The sequence below is a fragment of the Cataglyphis hispanica genome, chromosome 14, assembly GCF_021464435.1.
Source record: "Cataglyphis hispanica isolate Lineage 1 chromosome 14, ULB_Chis1_1.0, whole genome shotgun sequence".
In the NCBI taxonomy this organism is placed as follows: Eukaryota; Metazoa; Arthropoda; class Insecta; order Hymenoptera; family Formicidae; genus Cataglyphis; species Cataglyphis hispanica.
Genome location: NC_065967.1, coordinates 4,946,467 through 4,968,125, shown reverse-complemented (window position 1 = coordinate 4,968,125; position 21,659 = coordinate 4,946,467). Strand labels below are relative to the sequence as shown.

Below are 21,659 nucleotides of genomic sequence, written 5' to 3'. Positions count from 1 at the left end.
TTTAATGAGTTTTAATTGCCGATGATTTTTATCAGATATTTATTAATTTGAATATTGAAGCAATCATATAAAAAACACATTTCTATTTTCTTATAAGCAATGAATATTTCGATATGATTGAAGCTCTTAATTCGAGTATGATCGACAAATTAAACGGTAAAGAAAATCGTGTATATGCAAGTGCCGTTATTCCCAAGAAAACATCGTCCCATTGACATGGTAAACGAAGCGTTAAGCACGATTCTACTATTGGCCTTCCTCAGCACGTAATAAATCGCGGAGTATAAGCATGTTATTATTATTATATATAAGGACGCGTGTTGCCTCTCCTGTGAGTCACGCGTAAGGAGATCCTTTCTAACGGGTGTGTTCCATGACGGTATCGTCGGTCGAGCATCGCGGGCTATCAGCTAGAACTCTCGATAGACGAAATCAGGTGTGTTCTCCAGGTAGAACCTTCCTATGCGGCCCCGGAGATCGTTCCGAGACAGATGAAGAGTGGGGAGCTCATATAAGACACCGGGCAAACGCCTCTCCCAGTGAGCAGTCTCGACACGAAAACTCATCAGCCGAGCTTCCTCGGCTCTCACACACCGAGGACTAGAGAGTATATTCTCTCCAGGCATATATACCGGGGATATTTCACCGACTAGGACACATTTCAAGTTAAATCGTTTTATCAGAATGTCACAGCACGCCTTCTCGCTCGTCCTAGTGTTCCTGGCTGCACAGGGTGAGTCTTTCTGCTTCTTTTTCTCCTTCTTCTTCGGTTCTCCTTTTGATTTTTTCCTTCCTACTCCTAAGACTCAGAGATTTGATTGATTGATTGATTTGTACTGACCGTGTAGGATAATGTTTATGTCAATTTCTTTATTGACATTGAACATTTACACATACATATATATAGTTAATATATTTTTAAAGAGATTTTTAGAGATATTTTTAACAATTTTTCTATATTTCCGAGACATTTTTATTATCTTTATTAATATTTTTAATGAGTAATCTTATCAAGTCAGATTTTTATCATATTTTATAAAAATGAAAACGTTTAATGGCTTTTTTATTATGACTAACGTAATAAAAATTAATAAATTATAAATTAGTAATATATTTTATTAATATTAGTCTTAAATTTTACATAAATAAATATATGCGCATACATCATGATTTTTTTTATATATAAAAATGAATTACAATATGAATTAAAAATGAATTACAATTTTTCAAATTTTATTTTAACGTATTAATTAATAATAACGTGCTGATAAACTTATTTAGTACTTGTGTGAAATATATATATATTTGTCCTTCTTAAAGATAATGAAAATTTGTTATATTTTTAGAAAATTATTTTTTGAAAATTAATAATAGTGACAATATTTTATTTTTAATAATGTGTTAATATTTTTGATAAGACACTGGATCTAAAATAATTTAATTGTTTGTTTAAAATACATATATTAATGTAATTATAAATATTTATAATTACATTTTCCCATAAAAGTTTTTTTCCATAGAAGTGGATTGTGATAATTATCATACTTTCTCTAATTATAAAATGTTTATATTATAATCATATTATCCATTATAATAAATTTTATATTAATACGCAAATAATTAAATAATTATTTCAGAATCATTATCAACGACATATATACACACATACACAAATTGATTATATATTAATAATAATTTATCTTAATGACTTTTCAAAAATTAAATTTTTATCAAAAAATATTTATAAATTATTTATGTAAATAAAATGATATCTGCCATTTTAATAATGTCCATAAAATATTTAGTAATATTATTGAGTTGAATGAAATTACAAGAAAATATCGGTCATCTTTGATCTTGATTTGATCTAGCGATCGTTCGGCTTTCACTTTCGAGATCGGCACGTATGCGGCTATATTTATAAATAATAAGAGTCGTCCGATAAAAAACCAAGTCGGGTTGAGCGAGCGAGAATGAAAACAGTGAAATTTTCTCGTAGCAGTCGCCATTCGCAGTGAAACTGAAAAACCATGCGGACCGTTCTACTTTCCTTCGTGAATCTTTACGATGATCGCGGACATCGTATTGATTAAAGCGATCCTCTCGTGTCCTTCGCGAGATGATGATTCATAAAAACGATTCATTTTACTTTGAATGGATGGATTATTGATTTATTTTAATGATACTTATTATCAGTGATAAACACCGTCACTTATTTTTTTTATAATCAAAACTATTTTGTTTTTGATTATGTATTATCATTGATGCACACAAATCTAAGAATTCAATTAATTATTTTGCAATACTATATATATATATATATATATATATATATATATATATATATATATATATACTATTATTCAGTAATTTTGCGGTAAAGATAGAGTGAAAGAAATTAGAAAAAATATAAACTTATTCTATGGGATAAAATTATATAATTTATTATTAGTCCTATGAAAATTATAATAACAATTAAAAAATATTTTTAAAAAATATATAAAGATTATTATATTTAAGGAATTATATTTTATTACATAAATTAATATTATTAAAGAAATCTTTAGCTCCAGAATTTTGCGCCTTAAAATTACATAATTAGCAATCTGATAAAGAAGAATAGCATCGTTGAGAATTAGATAATGAGCTCGATTACAAATTTCGTTGCACAATCCTCGCGACATTCGAGGCGCAGAATCTGTGGTAAACAGCAGGTCTTCTACTCCGTAATTATTACACGCATCTTCGTAAGAACAATAGTGGCCATTCTCCGGGTTTCACACATCTCGAAAACTTTCTCTCGTATGTCAGGAGTGAAAATATGAAAGTAGCTCAGCCTGTGCAGTTCACTCTCTCTCTCTCTCTCTCTCTCTCTCTCTCTCTCTCTCTCTCTGTTTCTCCCTGTCTTTTCTTCGATTTCTTATGATCGTGTAATTATTTAGGGACACCCTATATAGCAAAAGTACGCTACTTCTAGGTCTTATCATCTACTAAAATTTCTAAAGCCTGGATCTTCAAGCATGCAAAAGCGTATCAAAGTATCTCATTTTCTAAAGAAGAGAAACGTTAATATTTTGATTGGTACACAACTCAAATATTCTTATATTCTTAATATTTTTTCTTCTTGTTTAAATGTATAAAAAAGGAGGACAATTTTTTTACTTTATATATTTTTAAAATATTTGATTGCATACATTTTCTAATCTACATTTTCTAATTATATACAATGTCACATTCAGTTTTGTCATTCCGATAAAACTTACAATATCATGACAATAGGTTATAAATATATTTTTTTTATAATTTAATATTCTCTTTTCTTCTTGTCGCGATTCGGATAGATTGCGGATATCGAAAACATGCTTTTAAAAATATATAATCATCGATAACTCAATTCTGCAAACGCTTACGCAAGAGATTCTACTTTCTACGGTGACATTTGAAGATATTAATACTTTGAAACTAATCGTTTTTGTCACTTCGCGTAATATCTTTGCGGAGAAAAGTTTATTTATTTGTTGGTTTGTCATTTATTTGTCCTTCCCATACCTGTTTTCGTGTTTGCGGTGTCAAAACGGTAACGTTGGCTGCTTCCGGAAGTGGCGGTATAATAGTGAAAAGAACGCCGGACGTTTCGCTCAACTTAATTTATCGATTAAAAGATAAAAAGGATGAAGAAAGGAAAGGGGAAACAGATTTTATAAACACGCTCCGCTCTTGTTGCGACACGGCGCGCATTTATCGAAGAACATTGCACTTAGCAAAGTCCGAGTTAAGGTGGGGTTCTGCCTCGGGTTCTACCGGTCTTAAGAAGAGCTAAGAAGGCCGGCTTTGCTTATTTATTCGTTAAGGGAAAGGAATATGGAAAGGTTGAGAAGAGAGAAAAATTCGTAATTTTGCTCCTTGCTTGGAAATTTCTGAAAAAAATAAAATGCACATTTTTTATTTATGTTAGTCTAATAAATTATGCGATATTTAATCTAGTAACAAGAAGTTTATCTGGAAATTTTTTAAATTTCAAATCTGATAGTGTAAAATTTATCAATGGAAAATTTATGTGGAAAATTAATATTAATGACAATATTTATAAACTAAAATCCACTAAAAAAAAGATTGCAAAAATATTATAATTCAGAAATATCGATTTAAATAAATATTATAAAAATTTAAATAAATTTAAATTCTTTTAAACGAATTGTCATTTAATTTTAATTTTAATTTAATTTTAAATAAATTTAAATTCTTCCAAACCAATTGTTATTTAATTTTATTTTTCGATATAATTTCTTGTCCTGAAAAAATATCCTTTTTAAATTCAGGTGAGAAAATTATGGAAAAATTTTTTGCAAACTGGCATATATCTGCACGTAATTTTTAAAAGTCGATGTACTCTCAGCATTGCTCTTCTTTCAAGTCACCGATAAATGATTATCGATGCGAGAATTCTTTAGAGCTAGAAAGTCTGTTTACTCATAAAGCGAGACATTTTATAAATGGTCATTCATTCATTTGCGCGAACTCCTCGCGAAGAAACAAATCGCGGAGCCGCACCTGCTTTCAGTGACGAGGAGTAACGGCCGCCGAGCCATTGCTGCTCAGACTACTTACTCTTTACGAGGAGTCGCAAAGGAAGGGAAAGTAACCGCGGCGTGTTAACTAAGCGTCTCGCTTGCATAATCCGCCACGACAACGTTCCAGGGATGTCTCCACCTTATTCGCGCGGCACCGTGACGACCGCCCGCGCAAACTCGATTAATTCGCGCCGGTCTCGCGCGACTAATCGGATTTATTCTTCTTCGCTCTTCGTGCGCGAGATGCATCCTTACGGGTGGTCACTGGCACTTATTACTGGCCCTTGATGGCATTTGCATAATTCCTATTAATCGTATCAATGAATACATCGCAGTCATCACTGATTTAATGAGACTTTCATATATTGTATACGATATTTTAAATAATATTATATAGAGAAATAAAAATTTTAAAAGTAAAATTAAAAAAAAAAAAATTAAAATCTTTTTAATTTAAAATTCCATATGAAAATGCCACATATATTTTTTTAAATGAAGAGAAATATTTACTTTAAAAAAAGTACATATAAATTTTTTAAATTTTATTTAAAAAGTTTAAATTTTTAGAATTTTAGAACTTAAAAATAAAAAAACGAAATCCTGCGATTTGAAATTTTAAATAAAGGAAACAAAATAAAAAATTTTTTTTTTAAACAAGATTACGTTTTTTATTGAGTGCTATATTTATTATTATTATCCCAAATTTATTATTATTTATTATTATTTATTATTTATTATTATTATCCTAAATTTATTATTATTTATTATTATTATCCCAAAAAATATTACGATATTTTCATTGATAATTAAGGCCATAGTTTTACGCAATTTCTGCCGGTGGAAAATCACAATCTCTCGACGTTCTTTCTCAACACAGACGAAGCTCGCTTCCCCACGAGATTATCAGTATCGTGAGATCGATCGTGCTTCGCTTTCCTTCCCTTATCCGTTCGGACCAGTTGGCTAATAGCGTGCAATCTTTTCGCGAATAAAGGCCCGTAACATAAAAGCATGTTTATGGTGGATATAAACATCGCGATCACTGTCACAATTATCATCGAGATTTTCTTATTATTATTTGATAGAAATTTATCCTGATTATTTTATTCCTATGTTTATGCACATTAAAAAAAATTTTTATAATATTTTTTATAATATTTCTAATTTATTGTTAACTTTTTTATTATAATTAAAGGCTACGTAACATACGATGCATTTCAAACACGATTAAACTTTAAGAATGTAATCAAGATTGAAATGAAAATAAAGAATTTGAGACGTGATATCATTAGGAGTTCTTTGCGAAATGATTTTAGAGATACAATCGTGACTTTCATCTCTCTTCGAGCACCAAGAGATTGTACCTGTCGAAGATTTCGGTCGGTCGCTCTTTGAAGATATTTCATTTTTATTTCAATCTTGATTTACAGATCGGAACGGGGCGGTTGAGCAAGAGTGAGGGCTTCATTTCGTTCCCGGATTAAATCTTCCGAGCAGATCGATAATGATACATACAAGTACCGTGCTCAAAAAGAGAGCAAGAGGAAAAAAAGAGAAAGAGATTGAAATTCTCGACATACGATCGACTATATTGAGATAATAGGAATTTGTATTATATTTTATAAAACAAAATAAATCAACGGGTTTTTTTTTTGGATATTTGAAAATCTAAAATAAATTATTGCAAGAATTTATAAGGCAAAATATTAATTTTTGTATTACAAAGATAACTTGAAAAAACTTGAAACTTAGATATATATAAATTAAAGATACGAAAATAGAAATTAAATTAAAAAGGAATTAAGAGAAGCGGCTTTTATAGCAGCTTCAACAATGATAAAAGAACTTGAATTTTTTTTAATCGAAATATAAAATAAGAATGAGATTAGACGAATTGATTGCTCGATCGAATCTTTCGTGCGCTCACGAGGGGGGTTCAGAAAGGTGGTGCAGGGGTGCGGAATAGGACTGCCCCCGAAGGTTGCAAGTCAAGGCTAGGCACTTTCACTCGAGAGCCGTCTTGGGAGCGCGCCTCATGCCGGCTTCCCACCTTATTTTACTATTTGCTTTTCCGAAGGTGCGCGGGCCGTCGAATCATTAGCGAAACGATCGGACATTATGTTAAACCGGTACCAGTAGTGCATGCATACCTTCGAACGAAAGTCGAACGGTGACTTTATTTGATTAGAATCTAAAAGAAAGTGAGTTATTAGTCTCTGAAATATTATTTCTCGCAACTACAGATCGATTGAATAATTTGTACCAATCATGAAAATTATTGAATCGTTTCAAACGCTTATCCAAGTCACAAAACATTTCTTCTAATCTTCTAAAGCAATTTACGACACGTTATAAAACGAGGTAGTAAAATATTGTTGCTATATGTATCTTTGAAACAGAGATATCTCGAAAGAGAATATCTTGAAAGGACGACGTCATCGGCATCTGGTCTTAACTTTCCACTTTCGATGTGTGCGATCTTATACAAGGAGTCACGCATAATTAATTGCGAATCGAAAGAAATTGATGGCATCACGTCTTGTTAGAGATATTAAACATATTTCCATATGACGCGGAAGAAGGATATGCATTCCAAGTATTTTGCATTAATCAGCCGGGATATCCTTGAACGGCGATTTAATCCCGTAGAAGGATAGTGTCGTCTCACGACATCGGGACTTTCGAATTGACTCGACAGTTTTTGATTCACCACGATGTTAAGATTCCGAAATTGCGCGCGCGGCTAGAATCAGTTATACACGCGAGAATATCCTTGATATTCGCGTCGCCATTCAGTGTCCTTCGACAAGAACACGCGCCAGTGAAAATTATGATTTTGATATCGTCGATATTTGTACTCTGTTATTTCGTAATCGCGGCTCATTCAGACGCGAACGAGAGAGATAGGAAAAGGTAATTAACGTTGACGATAATTAATTTGTTTAACGACGCGATAAATTAGCAGCAAAGCTCATTAAGAAACTTCCACATAATTAATATTCTAGATGAATTAGCTAGTTCGAGAAAGCAGAAATGCAGATAGAGAAAAACTTCTTAATCATCGTTCTTATAATTAAGTGCTATAAAGGGGGAAAAAAAAAAATCTCCTGCATACGAAAAAAGATTCAACGGTCAGAAATCATCTAATCCTAATTCTCCTCTAATAATCCTTACCTATCCGATTTGGAGAATCCTATCCCGAGAAGATAAAATAAAGGATAAACAGGGTGAGAGAGAAAGATGAGCGTTCACATTTTCGCGCTTGCAGGCTCGCTGGGTCAGAAGCAACAGCAGGAGGATCCATGCCAGACCAAGTCGCGCGTAGTGGGCGACATCGAGTATTGCGATCGTTATTGGGAATGCGTGAGCGGTCGGCCAGAATTATTCGATTGTCCGAACGGTCTCGTGTTCGCCGGCAAGCATCGCGGCGTCACCGAGGGCTGCGATTATCCGTGGCGGGCGAACTACTGTGACGGCAAACGCCAGGCTAATCCGCCGATTCCAACCGAGCACTGCGACTGGCTGTACGGTATCTTCGGCCACGAGACTTCCTGCACCAGGTACTGGACCTGCTGGAACGGAACCGCCACCGAACAGCTCTGCATAGGCGGTCTGCTTTACAACGAGAGAGCCAGATCCTGCGACTGGCCCGAAAACGTCGAGGGATGTCAGAAGCATCGTGAGTACGATCGTCAGATAGAGAGTGAATCTTATGAGAGAATCATTTGAGATTTATTGGAGTTGACAGCCGAAGATTATTTGAAAATTACGGAGCGTTTTGAAAGATAAATTCGCGATTAATTTTCGTTGTGAACTTGGTCCTCTCGATTGGATTTTGAAATTTTTTCTATTTATTTTTGCAAATTGATTGCTGGATTTGGCTTGAATTTCACTGAAGCATCTCTGAAGATTATCTTAGGTAGGTTTGATTTAAGAGACGCGATCATTTTCACTTTCGAAAGTAGGCAAACAAGACGCGCGTTTTCTCGTGTCTGCTCTTCGATCTTTTCCAAGTGACAGTACTTGAAGAAAAAGGGGCGAGGCATTTAATTAGCATTGAATTGAAGAAGTGAATTCTCGCGCTGCTTTTCTTCCCCTTCTCGCCTTTAGAATCCCAGATGAAACGTTTATTATTAATTCGCATCGCGCTTTCATCTTTAATATCAAATGTCGCCTGATGCATCATCTATCGTATGTAAGATTGTATCTTTTTATCAAGGTTAAAACATGATGAAAAATATTTTATGATTATACAATTTTTTGATAGGTGTTGAATATTCTTTTGTAATATTTTAGAATGAATCTTAAGAGAAAAAAGATGAGAAAGAAAGGATTATTTAAAACATTTGCTTTGAGCTAATTGAAATTTAAATTATATTTTTTTTACTTATATAAATACAATATTAAAAATTTTCTATTTAAATATTGATATGATATTCGATTAATAATTAGTAAAAAGTTTTAATATTTTAAAAGTTTTAGAAATAATAATTTCCATTTATTCTTTAAGAAAAAGACGATTGTAGACAAGTATCTCCATTTTGCATAATTAAATTTCAAGTCAATCCATTATTAACGAATCGAATCCGTATGAAAGTTTCCGACTTTCACCCTGTTAACGATCACGTCCAATTCATAACAAAGAAATTCTTCAAGAAATCGTTTGATGTGATGAGATTGAGAGTTCTCACTCTCAAAATGCATATTTTTAAAACAATTCATCTTGAATAATAAGCAGAAAATATCATCGTCACCATTTCAATATATCTACGCAAATATATCTTACATATATCAAGATTATTATTTACTACGAATTCCTCGAAGATTAGGATAGTTGAAGCTCTAGTTGAGCTCGATGTAAGACGCAGCCTGTTTACAGCTCTTTGCAACGACGACGCCAACGGCAACGTGCCTCTCGGCAAGTCGTGCAACCGCTACTGGCAGTGCCAGGGTGGTTACCCGCGGCTACAGCGCTGTCCAGCCATGCTGGTGTTCGACAAGCGGTCGCTGAGGTGCGTGGTGCCGCCGACGGAGGACTGCGACGTTCCTACGACGCCGCCGCCCACCGAGGCCGAATTGTCCGAGGGTCGCAACGAGCAGCAGGAACCTGAGGAGGAGAATCTGCCGCCCGGTGTGCCGCCTCTGCCGGCAGGCGCGTTGCCGATTCAACTGCGCCCTCGTCACCGAAATTAAAACGGGCATCCGAAACTGTTCGGGTTACGTGCAACCATCAGGAAGAACGAAGGAAACCAGGAGATGCGATGAGCGAGATCCCGGAGATCGAGCTCGTCGATCGATCAGCAGAGAGAATTCGAGTTCTCTCGTGATTTCGAGAGTCTCTCCAGATCTTTCCCTTTCTTCTGTAATTCTATTATTTTTGAATCTATTAGTAGGATCGATTTCGAGATTTTTTGAGACCTACAGATTTAAAATTATTCTCGATATTGGAGAAATTACCCTCTTACAATCAATCTTGAAATTACCCTCGATATTAGAGAAGGCAATGTTCCGCGATTCCTTGACAATGTTTAGTTTCCTTTTGTAGTAATCAAAAATTTTAGTTTTTTATTTGATCTTTGATACAGAGATTTAATTTTTAATTATGAAATGTAAATTTGAGTAAAAATTTAAGCGTAAAGATTCTTATAATTATGTGTTTTAATTCTTTTCAGGATTCTCTCTTTTTATAAAAAAAAAATCAAGACCTTTATTATTTTAATTAATTTATTATTGAGCATGTATTTGATGAATTAATTTAATTATTAATTTGAGATAAATGAAATAACTTTAAAAAACTCTTGACAAACCAAATAAAATTTTCCAGCCGTTTAATTGTGAAAGTTATCTCTCTTTCTTTTTCTATAAAAAAAATATGTAAGTTAATTCAGAAGAAGAAATCAATCAAAATATAAAATAAAAATTGATCTTAAAAGACATATATAAATGAGAGAATACAAAATATACATAAATACAGGAAACATAATTAAACTCAATAAACAATCATCATGAAATATCTCCAAAGATTGACCCGTCGATATCGATCGATCCGCCCATGTCTTTGACCGATCAAGCTCTTCTAAGGAGAGATCCGTATTATTAATTAATAACAACATTAATTATGAATATCTCGTTTTTCCGCCCCAGGATCCGTTCATCATTTGCATTCTATCACATTGGTCGAGATGTAAATATCTTTCCCTCACTTTGTCCTCCCTCTTTTCACTTTCGCGTAATCGTTTAAGACTTGTATCATTTATATGTAGATTGATTGGAATAAATTGTACGTTGTATATTTTTTATACGCATGTTCAGATTTTATTCAACAAGTTTCCTGGCTGTACATTGTTCTATCATAAATACACATACAATGTCATATTGTATTATATTTTATATGCATTACATATCATACTTGTTCTTCACGCGTTATACATGCAATTAGTCCTCTTTAAACGTTTATTAATAATAGATCTTCTATCGTCTATTGACAACGCTCAACAAAAATAAAATTTATCAGGAATTTTTTCTTTTGCTTTGTTAAGTTTTAAATATAATTTTTTCTAATTATTTTTTTTTATATATATATATAAAAATGTGTATCTAATTAATAAATAATATTTTGTGATTTATATTTTTATATGCTTTTTATTTTTATAGTTTCTTTATTTTTATAATTAATTTTTCCTTTTCCTCATTTTTGATTAATTTTGAATAATTAATCTTGTTTTGTAATAACTCAATTTTTTGCAATAAAAAATTCTTATTTTGTACACATTTTTATTTTATAAATAAATTTCGGGCAATATTACGTTTTTTTACCAAGATAATTTTAATTTTTAATTTTTAATTTTTCATCAAACATATAATTTTTCATTGTTTGATGGTTAGTTGTTTTTTTCGTTGTTTTTTTTTTTTTTTTTTTTGCTGATTTAGGATACCAAGGAATGTGCTTCTATTCTTAAATTCCATTAGCACTGAAAAAAGACATAAAAAATATAATTAGAAAATAAAAAGATATTTTTCTACATTTTATATTCTCTTTAGTAATTAAACTGTGTGTTTCAAAATATTTTGATTTTTATAAATATTTAAATTTTTATCAAAAATGTTCTTAAAAAATCGATTAGTAATATTCAAATTAATTAAAAATAGAGACAATTCAAGATTTTGTTTTTTAAAATGCAAAATGTACAAACCAGTGAGGAACATCATCTGGATCCAGGCAAGTCAGGCTCACTGAGTCGAACAGTTTTCCATCTCCGCAGGTGAGAAGTCGCGGATGACCGTCCACGCAGGTGATCAATCTCCCGCAATCACCTGGTACAGGGAATCTAAAAATTGCAAAATTTTGTATTTTACGTGGATAAATATAAAAGATTTTAATTTCTAATCTTTCGCTTGTATGTATATTCAACAAGTTCATTATTTTCACAAGTAGTGAAAAAAATACGTATTCTTTATTAAAAAAATTATAATTAAATATATTTGTAACTCTAGAGGTAGAAACAAAAAAGCAATAATAATAAATTATAGGAGAAGATTATTTCTATTTTTTTCTATTTTAAACAATACTCCTTCAAAATACTCGCGTATAAAATGGACATTTTATTGAATTGGTTGTGTTATTGCATAGAAATATAAACATAAAAATAAAATATAAAATAAAAAAAATAAATAAAGACATAAAATATATAGCAGTGTATGTCACTTTGCTGATTGAGATGAGCATCAGTCGATTCCCGTTTAAACGCGAGAAAAAACTAGCATTTCTCTCTCAGGATATTACTCTAATTACTATTGTTGATTATCGTATATAAAATTATGGATTGTCATTTGTATTTGAAAGAAAATTGAATATTTGAATAAAACACGCGTTGACATTTGTCACGTGTGTTTCTTTCTCTCTCTCTCTTCCTTTTATTCTCTTTCTCTTTCTCCCAGTCTCTTTTTGGAAGGTGACCGGTTTTTAAATCGAGGTACTACGCACAAACGCGAATGATCTGACATTTAACGGCATTCACTCCTTTTATTCTCATAATCTTTCGGTGACGTGCAATATTTTCTCTCTACGAATCTTCCTCGTAATAAAGTAAAGAAGAAGAAGCAAGGCAGAAGATCGAGATAAAGAATTTTATTACATCCTGTAGCTGTATAATAAAATATTGCACGGTATAAAACGGTAAATATATAACCGGAAATTTACAGGAATCGTTGGAATCCGAGATATATATATATTCTATTTATATTATAAATGTTTAAAGAGAGGACAAAATAATGCTTGTCCGAAGTGCCTCGATCCCGAACGCCAGTTTTATTTTTGCGTGAGCTCTCGTTATGTGCGATTTCTCGGAGGTGTATCTCGTATAATTAAATACATTACCTCGGATAGGGCCAGAACTTGGCAGCGGGGCTGTTTGAGGGCAGCTTGTGCGGACACTTGAAGCCTACTATAGCCTCGGGATTGCAGAAGGGGATGAGCTCGTCGGGCCAGACGCACGTGTGAGTCTTCGCGTTGTAGACCAGACCCGGGTCGCATTGGGCCGGATGTGGCTCGCCGTAGATGCACTTGATGTAACTAGTACTGCAGCTGTCGCTGTCAGGGTACATGCCGAACTGATACTCGCAACCTGGACTGCTAATAGGTGTATCTGCAGAAAAGATCGCCGATAGATCATTCTTATTTGACTGGATCGAAAATTGCAAGGTGGATTTGTAAAATAAATTAAATGTATATGTCCGATAAAACAAAAAATTATTAAAATAATAAAAGTAAAAGATTTCTTAAACATTTCCTCTCTTGGTATCGTTTATAACGTGTTATGAATTAACTCCATTATTCTAGTTTTATTTATATCGTATAAGTATATATATATATATATCGAGAGACTATGGAAAAAAAAAAATTTTTATCTTCCTTTTGTGCACATAAAATATGAGAAATTGAAATATTATATATAAGATTGGAAAGTCGCACAATTATATCGAAAGATATAAGCAATTCAAAGAGATTTGCTCGAGGACGAAATTACGATGATTGGCGTTAACGCGACCCACTAAATCGCCTTCAAAATTGTTGGTTTCGCACGACTTTTACTTTCGCAACAATGTTACCTTCATCCGTTGCAGTGCGTGATTTTTACTTTAACACACAATAAATTGGTTTGGGGAAAAATTAATGATACAAGAAAATAATAATGTAAATGATATTAATATTGTACCATATATATAATTATAATAGTAAAATTATGTGCATCAACTTTATTTTGTTTTCACTTTTATTTTGTTCAATTGTTATTTTATATTTTATTTTATGCCATTTTCATCTATACTATATTATTTCTTCAGAAAATAAATCTTTACATTTCAAATAAATCTTTAATTTTTTTCTCAAACAAAGCAGATAAGAATTTAAAAATTATCAATAAATAACGGGTGGCTGAAACATCGAAAATGCGACGTGATACTTACAGTCGGCCTTGCGATCGCCGCACTGGACAGCCCAATTATAATTGCAGTGATTGTGGATAGCGCCGTGTCCGTCGAACAGAAGCCCGTTCTCGCAATACTCGTAGCTTAGAGTACCGTTCGTACATAAAAAGAAGGCTCCGCAATCCTCAGGATGAGCGTAAGCGTGTATCCCATAAGGATTGGGACATGATGGGGCATCGAATAAGGCGACGGCCTCAACTGCGAAGTGAAATAGAATTTTAGCGCGCGTGACAAAAACAGATTTTAATTCTCAATTAATAGTAAACTTTTATCTTCTAAAATAATAATTTGAATAATATTAATATTAATATAAATTATTTTTTGCAATATTGTTTATTTAATTTAAAATATGATATCATTTATTATAGCATTATAAAATAAATATAATTTATTTTATAACACACATTCAATATTAATATTATAATCTTTTTTTTTTTTTTAATTTATGAAGAATTATTCTGCTCTATATCGGATAAAGTAATATCAAGATTGCAATCTTATTATATTTCTCATGGATCACATTGCCCTTAATGTCCGCCATTATGTCACACACGCGGATCTTAACATATGGTGTCTCGGCGGTGAAAGCCTCGCGAGTTGTAGGTGATGTTGCAATCCTTCAGAGTCCACGGGAAAGAAGAAGAGATCGTTCACGCCTGTGGAGAGGCAGTCTTCGATGCGCAGAGGAAGGAGATGAGCGCATCTGCGAGGCGGAGATGCGTAGCATCGGGACGTAAGGTGTAAGGCGTGGTGAAGGTGAGGTGAACCTTCGCGGATGCTGGTGGTGGACTTACCACGTGCCAGGATCGCCAGGAGCAACGGCACGATCACGCACATCGGATAGCTCATCTTCTTCCGGCACACTCGTCGGTTTGACTGTCTCTGACTACTGACGACGAAGTTAGCGATTGGCGCGCACTTTAGGTGTCGGCCTCGGTACACCTCGGGGACGCTGTATCGTCTCCCTTCACCGCTCGACTTCGCCGAACCCCACCAGGATGTGTCCCCCCTTGTCTTGTCCCTGGTTTGCCTACGTGTCGGCCTGTTGACCAGCGCCGTCGTGCTTGACGAATTGTCTGAGAATTGCGGTTGCATTCTTCGATAGCGAGCGTTTTCAAGTCGATGAATTGTGAAAATTATTGGGGAAAGAAAAATTCCGGAAGTTGTTTTAGACTTGCATTTATTTAGGAATTTTATTAGCAAGCAAATTTTACAAGAATATTATAAATTAGGATAAGAGAAAGGTTGATTCTACGAAGACTATGTAGGGTAAAAGTCGAGAGAAAAATTTGTCGTATCGTTCGGCTTTTTAAGATGTGTTTTGAAATGAAATTTATTCTTTTTTTAAAATCATTTTAATAAAATTTGAATAAAATTATATAAATTTAATTTGGCTATATTTTACAAAAGAACTCTTAAAAAAAAACTTATATTTTAAAAACTAAACAATTTTTATATTTTGACGGACGAAGAAACGAAAACTTTAGCTTTAGATGGACATTTTGAGAAGTTTGTTTCGCGATCTATCATTCTAATCTCTCGCAATTATCGCGATGCATCATGCATGAATAAATGATCTTAATGTTGAAGCGCGATCCTTTTCTGGTTTGCACCTCTCGAAATGCTTAAGGATACAAATCGCGAACGCGTATGATCTGCAACAACTATGTTGCACAAGCACGCTTGTTATTTTTCCGCATACTTAATATCGCGTAATATTTCTGCGTTCTCAGTGAAGAGAATGGCTGTGCAAGTAGAATGTTTATCTTTCAACGCTTCCCATCAACTGCGCATTCGAAGGGAATCACAATTTCACAATTACAATAGATGTACTTGAAAGATATTGCTTGACTAACGAAGGAATCTACTAATTAATAAACTATGATCACAATGAAGCTTTTATTTCGATTCAATTAATTATTATCAAATTTAATTAATTATATTTTTATAGTGTTGTTTACAGAAATTGTAAGAAGAGAGAGTATCTTCTTCAAATTCTTTAGAAATGTTAATTGCGCAATTTCTCTTGCGCACGTGACATTTTGATATAAATTCTGTCATTAAAAAAAAAAAGAATTTTCGCACAATAATTTAGCAAGGACACGTGCGCAATTGAACGGTTAATGCCAAGGTACGATTTTCCTGAGGCTCATGATATCATCGGCCGCAGTGTAATATATACTCGCTTCTAAGTGCATTGTAACACGTGTTATCGTATAACCGAAACGTGTACGCGCGCAGACAGGAGGCGTTCTTCATATATCATTACCGTGGTGCGAACACGTGATTTCCTGTGCGAACACCGAGGCATGTTAGTGGGGCCCCTGGAGTTTTTAATCTTACGCAACACCTATCACGCCGGTGCCGGAGAGGAGGGGCCAGATTGCAGGATAGTGAAAGCAGTCGAGGCGAACTGGACAGCTCGATCAGACTGGATAGATCGATCAGACACTCGGCGTGGATACGTTATGATATTTAATAATTTCAGTGGCAATCAATAACTTTCTACTAACAAATTGTCCAAAATATAATAACGGAAAATATGCTTCAAGAATAACAATATATATTTTAAACATAATGTATGGTATTTTGTTTTATTTCATTTGGCATTTAAAGTATTAAAAGGAGAGAAATATTTTGTTTTAATTTTTTAAATTAAATTTATATGTCTATATTTTTATGAAAGTAATGTAGAAAATGTAAATAATTTATTTCAAATTTATTTATTTCAACCGAGTTTATTGCTCCACGGACTAAATACAAATTAATAGTTGAGGTGTAACTCGTCGAGCGCATCGCGCATTACGTAAAGAGAAAGGTTGCTATCACGCGGATAAGAAGAGAGGAGAAATTGTACGTTTGCTAGCTAGGAAAACTGTAGCATGTTATTTTATTATGTACCGTGAATCTCTCGCCGAATCACGAAACAATGCAACTTGTCCTGTATTACGGCATTTAAAGGCGCATAAAATGTGACAAAAATTAGGAAAGTATATTGTATCAAACAGCAGCTATAAAAGACAATATATACATATATATGAGATGTCATATAACTTGAAATGGAAGGCAATTTTATAAAGAATGGGTTAATTGATTCTTACGATAACTTTTGATTCACCGAAGTGAAATCCGGTCGAAGTGTATTCAAAGAGATGCGATTTCGCGAACGCATTTCGCGATGCATTCTGGAACATCGTAGGGTGTGGAGATTTTTGATGTCCAATCTCTCGCGTCAGAGAAAGTCACGTCGTAACACGCGATAAATATTAATGATTTAAATAACACGATAACGTACAATAGTATATAAGATGTATTTTATTATGAAAAGCTTAACGCGATGTTTAATCAGCTTTCAAATTTTTGAATTAATTGAATTTGAATAAAATATTTTCTTTTGCTCCTTTTTTACTTTAACAATTCTCAGAATAATAATAATATATATATATATATATATATAATATTTTTTTAATAATTAATAATGGAAGATGTTATAGATAAAGCATCGCACATGCAGGATGAAAGCAGTGAGCAGGATTTAAAATATATATTCTGATTGAAATATAATAAATAATCTCGTTTCTTGATTTATTTATCGCGGAATTGCAAGTTAATGTGTACGCGTTTTTACAATAAAATTCCACCTCGCGAGCATATAATAGTTAATTACATAAAATTGGACCGGTTCAAAAGCGGAGGAGTTTATCTAACAGAAGTTACGATATCGTCGATGTTTTCTTTTCGCGGGTTAGCGACCTACGATTACAACTTATATATAGTGGATTTTTCAAACGCAAATTTGTTTACGTAAAAGGAGAAAGGGGGTAGTATATATGTCGCGGACAAAAAGAGAGAGAGAGAGAGAGAGAGAGAGAGAGAGAGAGAGAGAGAGAGGACGAAAGCACGGTCGTTCTCGCGGAGACCACGTGGCAGCTTTTACATAAGCGTGCATATCACACGCATTTATTGTCCGTTTAATTAAAAAGATGAGCGTTACACATGTAGTTGCAGTCTGTTGTGGCGCCTTCGGCGTCTCTTGTTCAATTCTTTCGCTTGTAATAGTCCTCGCTGAAATGTTAAATTGCATTTCGTCATGAAAGATAACCCAGTACTCTTTTCGGGATCAAAGAAAAAGTGGAAATTAGAGTTATAATTAATTTCTTTTTTAGAAGTGAATAACGATGAAGAAAAATTAATGAGCTTATAACGAGACATATAATAAATTGTAATAGGAATATAATTCAGGAGAGATTGAGATTTCACAAATTTTTCAGAAAACCTGTTATTAAAATTAATTCTAGAACACTACAGATGAAAAATTCCTTCAAATTTAACATCGTCATTCTTTATATTCTAGATTCTTTTAATTTTCTTTCCAATTGTTTTCTTAAAATTATATATTTCTGTTTATCTTAGACTTATTTATTTTTTGATTCTTTAAAAATTGGTTTTTTTTTAATTAATAATTTATAATATTAATTAATTAATAATAAATATTTTTTTTTGTTTTAAATGAAATGACAAGCAAATTCTTGTAAACAATAATGGTTGTTAAAATCTTCAAAGACAAGTGTTCCAAGAATAAACTTAAGATTCTGTCAAAAAGAGAAGAGGGAAATGAAAGAAAAAGAGAAAAAAAAGAAAGAGAGAGATAAGTATACACACCATCCCTGTACGCTTTCCGGTTCGGTGCACCTGAAGATCTCCTCGTTGTACACAGTGCCGGGCTCGCACTGGCCCTTCTGCGGCACCACGCCGTTTTTGCAGATGTAGAATTTGGCGCAGTCCTCGGGATGCGGATATGTGGGATGCGGTAAAATCCTGCCGGACGGTCCAGCGACGTCGCCATCCGGACAGACAAATCCGTCGTCCAGGACGTCGCGTTTCGCGTTCTCGCACAGGCGTGTGGCGTCCACCGGCCAGACGCAGCTGGACATTTTAGGTTCGTAGATTAGACCGGTCGGGCAGGGCACTATCTGGGCTACTCCGTCGATGCAATTGACGAAGCGGTCGCACGCGGTCGGATCCTCGTGGCCGAAGATGCCGTTTGCACGCGGACAGTCTTTACTGGGTTGTGGCTCCTCTATAATAATTATTTGTGTAATATGAATTAATTATTTCATATATAATTTTTATGTCAATTATATAATTATTATAGTTGCATTCTGCGTGGATTTTGATTTAGAATTTATAATAAAAATAAAGTTTATAATATATACACACATATATTAATTATGTAAATATTAATTCTTAATAATTTTGCAACATTGATCAAATTTAAATTTTGAATTTGTTTTATATTTAATTTTTTAATTAAAATTTTTTTATATATCCTAACATTATGTGTGTGTGTGTCTGTAAATATTATTACATATGCAAAAAGGTGCGATTGATTTGACATGATTAAAGTTTCGCCGTATCCGAGACAGAATGTGATTGTTCGACAAACCGGTTCATATCGAGTTCTATTTTCGTGACTCTATCGAATCGACCATTCTTTTGGTTTGCTGAGCTGCAGAAGCAGACAAATATATAGATAAAAAGAAATAATATTAACTAGAATTGTACAGTATCTGCATCGTATACGATTCGGAAAAAAATTTCCCGCTGAATATAAATTTTTCAGACTCCAAATTTTTGACCCGAATAAAATAAAATTCACAAAAATACATATTTCTTTTTCTTTAAGCGTGGAATTTTTTTTTTATCCGTAAAATTATTTGACTGTGTGTTGATAATCTTAAAAAATCTCTTATTATTATAATTATTAGATATTATAATTTCTCCAAGTCTAAAAAAGATCTTAATAAGGTAAAAGCGCAATAAGAAAAATAATTTAATTTAATTTAATTGCAATAATTAATGAAAGGCTAATAAATCTGGAGAATGGTTTAAAACTTACGTAAAAGTGTGCGATCGCCGCAAGGCACATTTGCCGGAATATCGCACAATTCTTTCTTCGGATTATCATCCCTGAAGACGAGCCCGTCTTTGCAAAGTCTCTCCTCGGGTTGATTGTCCACGCAGGCGTAATAAAGATCGCACTGTTCCAGGTCGGGGAAGAAACCCTTGGGCTCCGGACACCGGAATTGCGCCCAGCTCAAGGTCAGCAGGGTTAAAAACGGCAAAAAATGGCGAAAAACCACGCGGTTTTCCATCTTTGATATTCTGAAAAGAGTCTCGAAAAGTTTCAAAATTTTGTGAGCTGCTGTTTCAGAAAATTCCCGAAGAGATCCTTTCTCTTTTTTCTTCCTCTTCCTCTCAGTTCCTTTTGTTCTCCTCTTCGATTACGTTGACAGCAGCGCGTCGCGACGTTGGTAAAACGTGACTGCGGGGCCCGAAATAGGTCCTGTTTCGCTCGCTTGCAGCCTCGCCACCACCTTGACGGGTCCTTGTTGCTGCACATTTTCCAATTCTCCCTTCCCTCGACTTCGCCCCCCTTTTTGCCGAAAGTCCTCTCTTTCTCTCTTTCTCTTTTTGATCGAATCGCAGTCTCGCTGCCCCCTTTTCTCCCGATGCGAATGCATTCTAATGGGTGCATGGGCGCAAATTTCATTGCATTGCACTATTATCGATGCAAAATAGATATAGACTTTAGATACACTTCCGGGTGTTAAGGTAACTTGTTGCTGCTGCTTCTACCTAGCTTGAAATTCGCATTGCAAATGCGACTGCAATGTTACATTTGCGATTTAGGCATTTAATCAATTCTAGATCGAATCGAGAGATGTCCGAAAGCGGAAGGAGAGAAATTTTTTCATGATTTACTGAAACAATTATTTGTTTGTTTATTTAAGTCAGTCAAAGAGCAATCACATGCTAATTAATTATCTAAAACCATGTTTTTGCAGTGCTAAAAGCAAAACGAAAGAAATCGATTTCATGTTTATTATAGATGTGTGGAAATAAATATTCAATTATTTGTTCAAGTTAATGTAACTCGCATTTACGTCCCATTTAATCACTTTCATTAGCAGCATGCGAGAAATATGGTCTCATGGATTAAAAAATAATTAAAATAGATATAAACCATTGTGAGTAAACTATATGAATAATGTCAAAACTATTATTTAATTTTAAATAGTATCAAAGCATGCTGTTGCAATGTTAGTTTTATATTAATTTTATCTGTTAGAAAGAAAAGAAACATCCATAATTACAAAATTGAATATTGTTACGTTAAAAGCTGCTGCAGAATTTAATTCTATATTTAAGGCATAGATTAAATCTTGAAAAATCTTCAGCAAGTGACATTTGCGATGAATGTTCGTAAATTGGAAAGTTGAATGAAAGAATATGTGCGTAATAATTCAACGTAATTGCCATGCGAAAGAAATAAATTAATTTTTCACTCTAAAAAAGAGCAAATAAATTACTTTAATCTACGTGTTACCCGAATGAATGATTTTTTCTTTGAAGAGAATATTTTTTTATATTAATGGAGAATATGAGAGAACAGAAGAAAGAGAGAGACGATAAATTGTAAAACGAGACACAAACGAGCTGTTCGGGAGAAAGTGATAGTCGTTGGATCTCGTAACAAAAACGATTCAAGGTCTTTATACGCGTATTCCGCAAATGTCGTTTCGAAAACATATCAAAAAC

The 21,659-nt window shown here is 33.5% G+C and overlaps 3 protein-coding genes across 3 annotated transcripts; 1 reads left to right on the top strand and 2 right to left on the bottom strand.

The window, feature by feature from the left end:
* Window positions 1-534: 534 nt before the first annotated feature.
* On the top strand, window positions 535-10,870 carry LOC126854430 (protein obstructor-E-like). The gene is made up of 3 exons (XM_050601153.1): window positions 535-733; window positions 7,840-8,250; window positions 9,451-10,870. Exons 1-3 carry the CDS (start codon window positions 685-687, stop codon window positions 9,762-9,764), a joined length of 774 nt encoding a protein of 257 aa, XP_050457110.1. The 5' UTR covers window positions 535-684; the 3' UTR covers window positions 9,765-10,870.
* Window positions 10,871-11,149: 279 nt separating this feature from the next.
* LOC126854426 (protein obstructor-E) lies at window positions 11,150-15,167 on the bottom strand. Its single transcript, XM_050601145.1, has 5 exons — window positions 14,852-15,167; window positions 14,037-14,255; window positions 12,949-13,216; window positions 11,765-11,899; window positions 11,150-11,542 (listed from the first exon to the last, which is right to left on the bottom strand). Exons 1-5 carry the CDS (start codon window positions 15,150-15,152, stop codon window positions 11,527-11,529), a joined length of 939 nt encoding a protein of 312 aa, XP_050457102.1. The 5' UTR covers window positions 15,153-15,167; the 3' UTR covers window positions 11,150-11,526.
* Window positions 15,168-16,764: 1,597 nt separating this feature from the next.
* Window positions 16,765-20,407, bottom strand: LOC126854432 (protein obstructor-E-like). The gene is made up of 3 exons (XM_050601156.1): window positions 19,957-20,407; window positions 18,720-19,137; window positions 16,765-18,122 (listed from the first exon to the last, which is right to left on the bottom strand). Exons 1-3 carry the CDS (start codon window positions 20,210-20,212, stop codon window positions 18,095-18,097), a joined length of 702 nt encoding a protein of 233 aa, XP_050457113.1. The 5' UTR covers window positions 20,213-20,407; the 3' UTR covers window positions 16,765-18,094.
* Window positions 20,408-21,659: the final 1,252 nt, after the last annotated feature.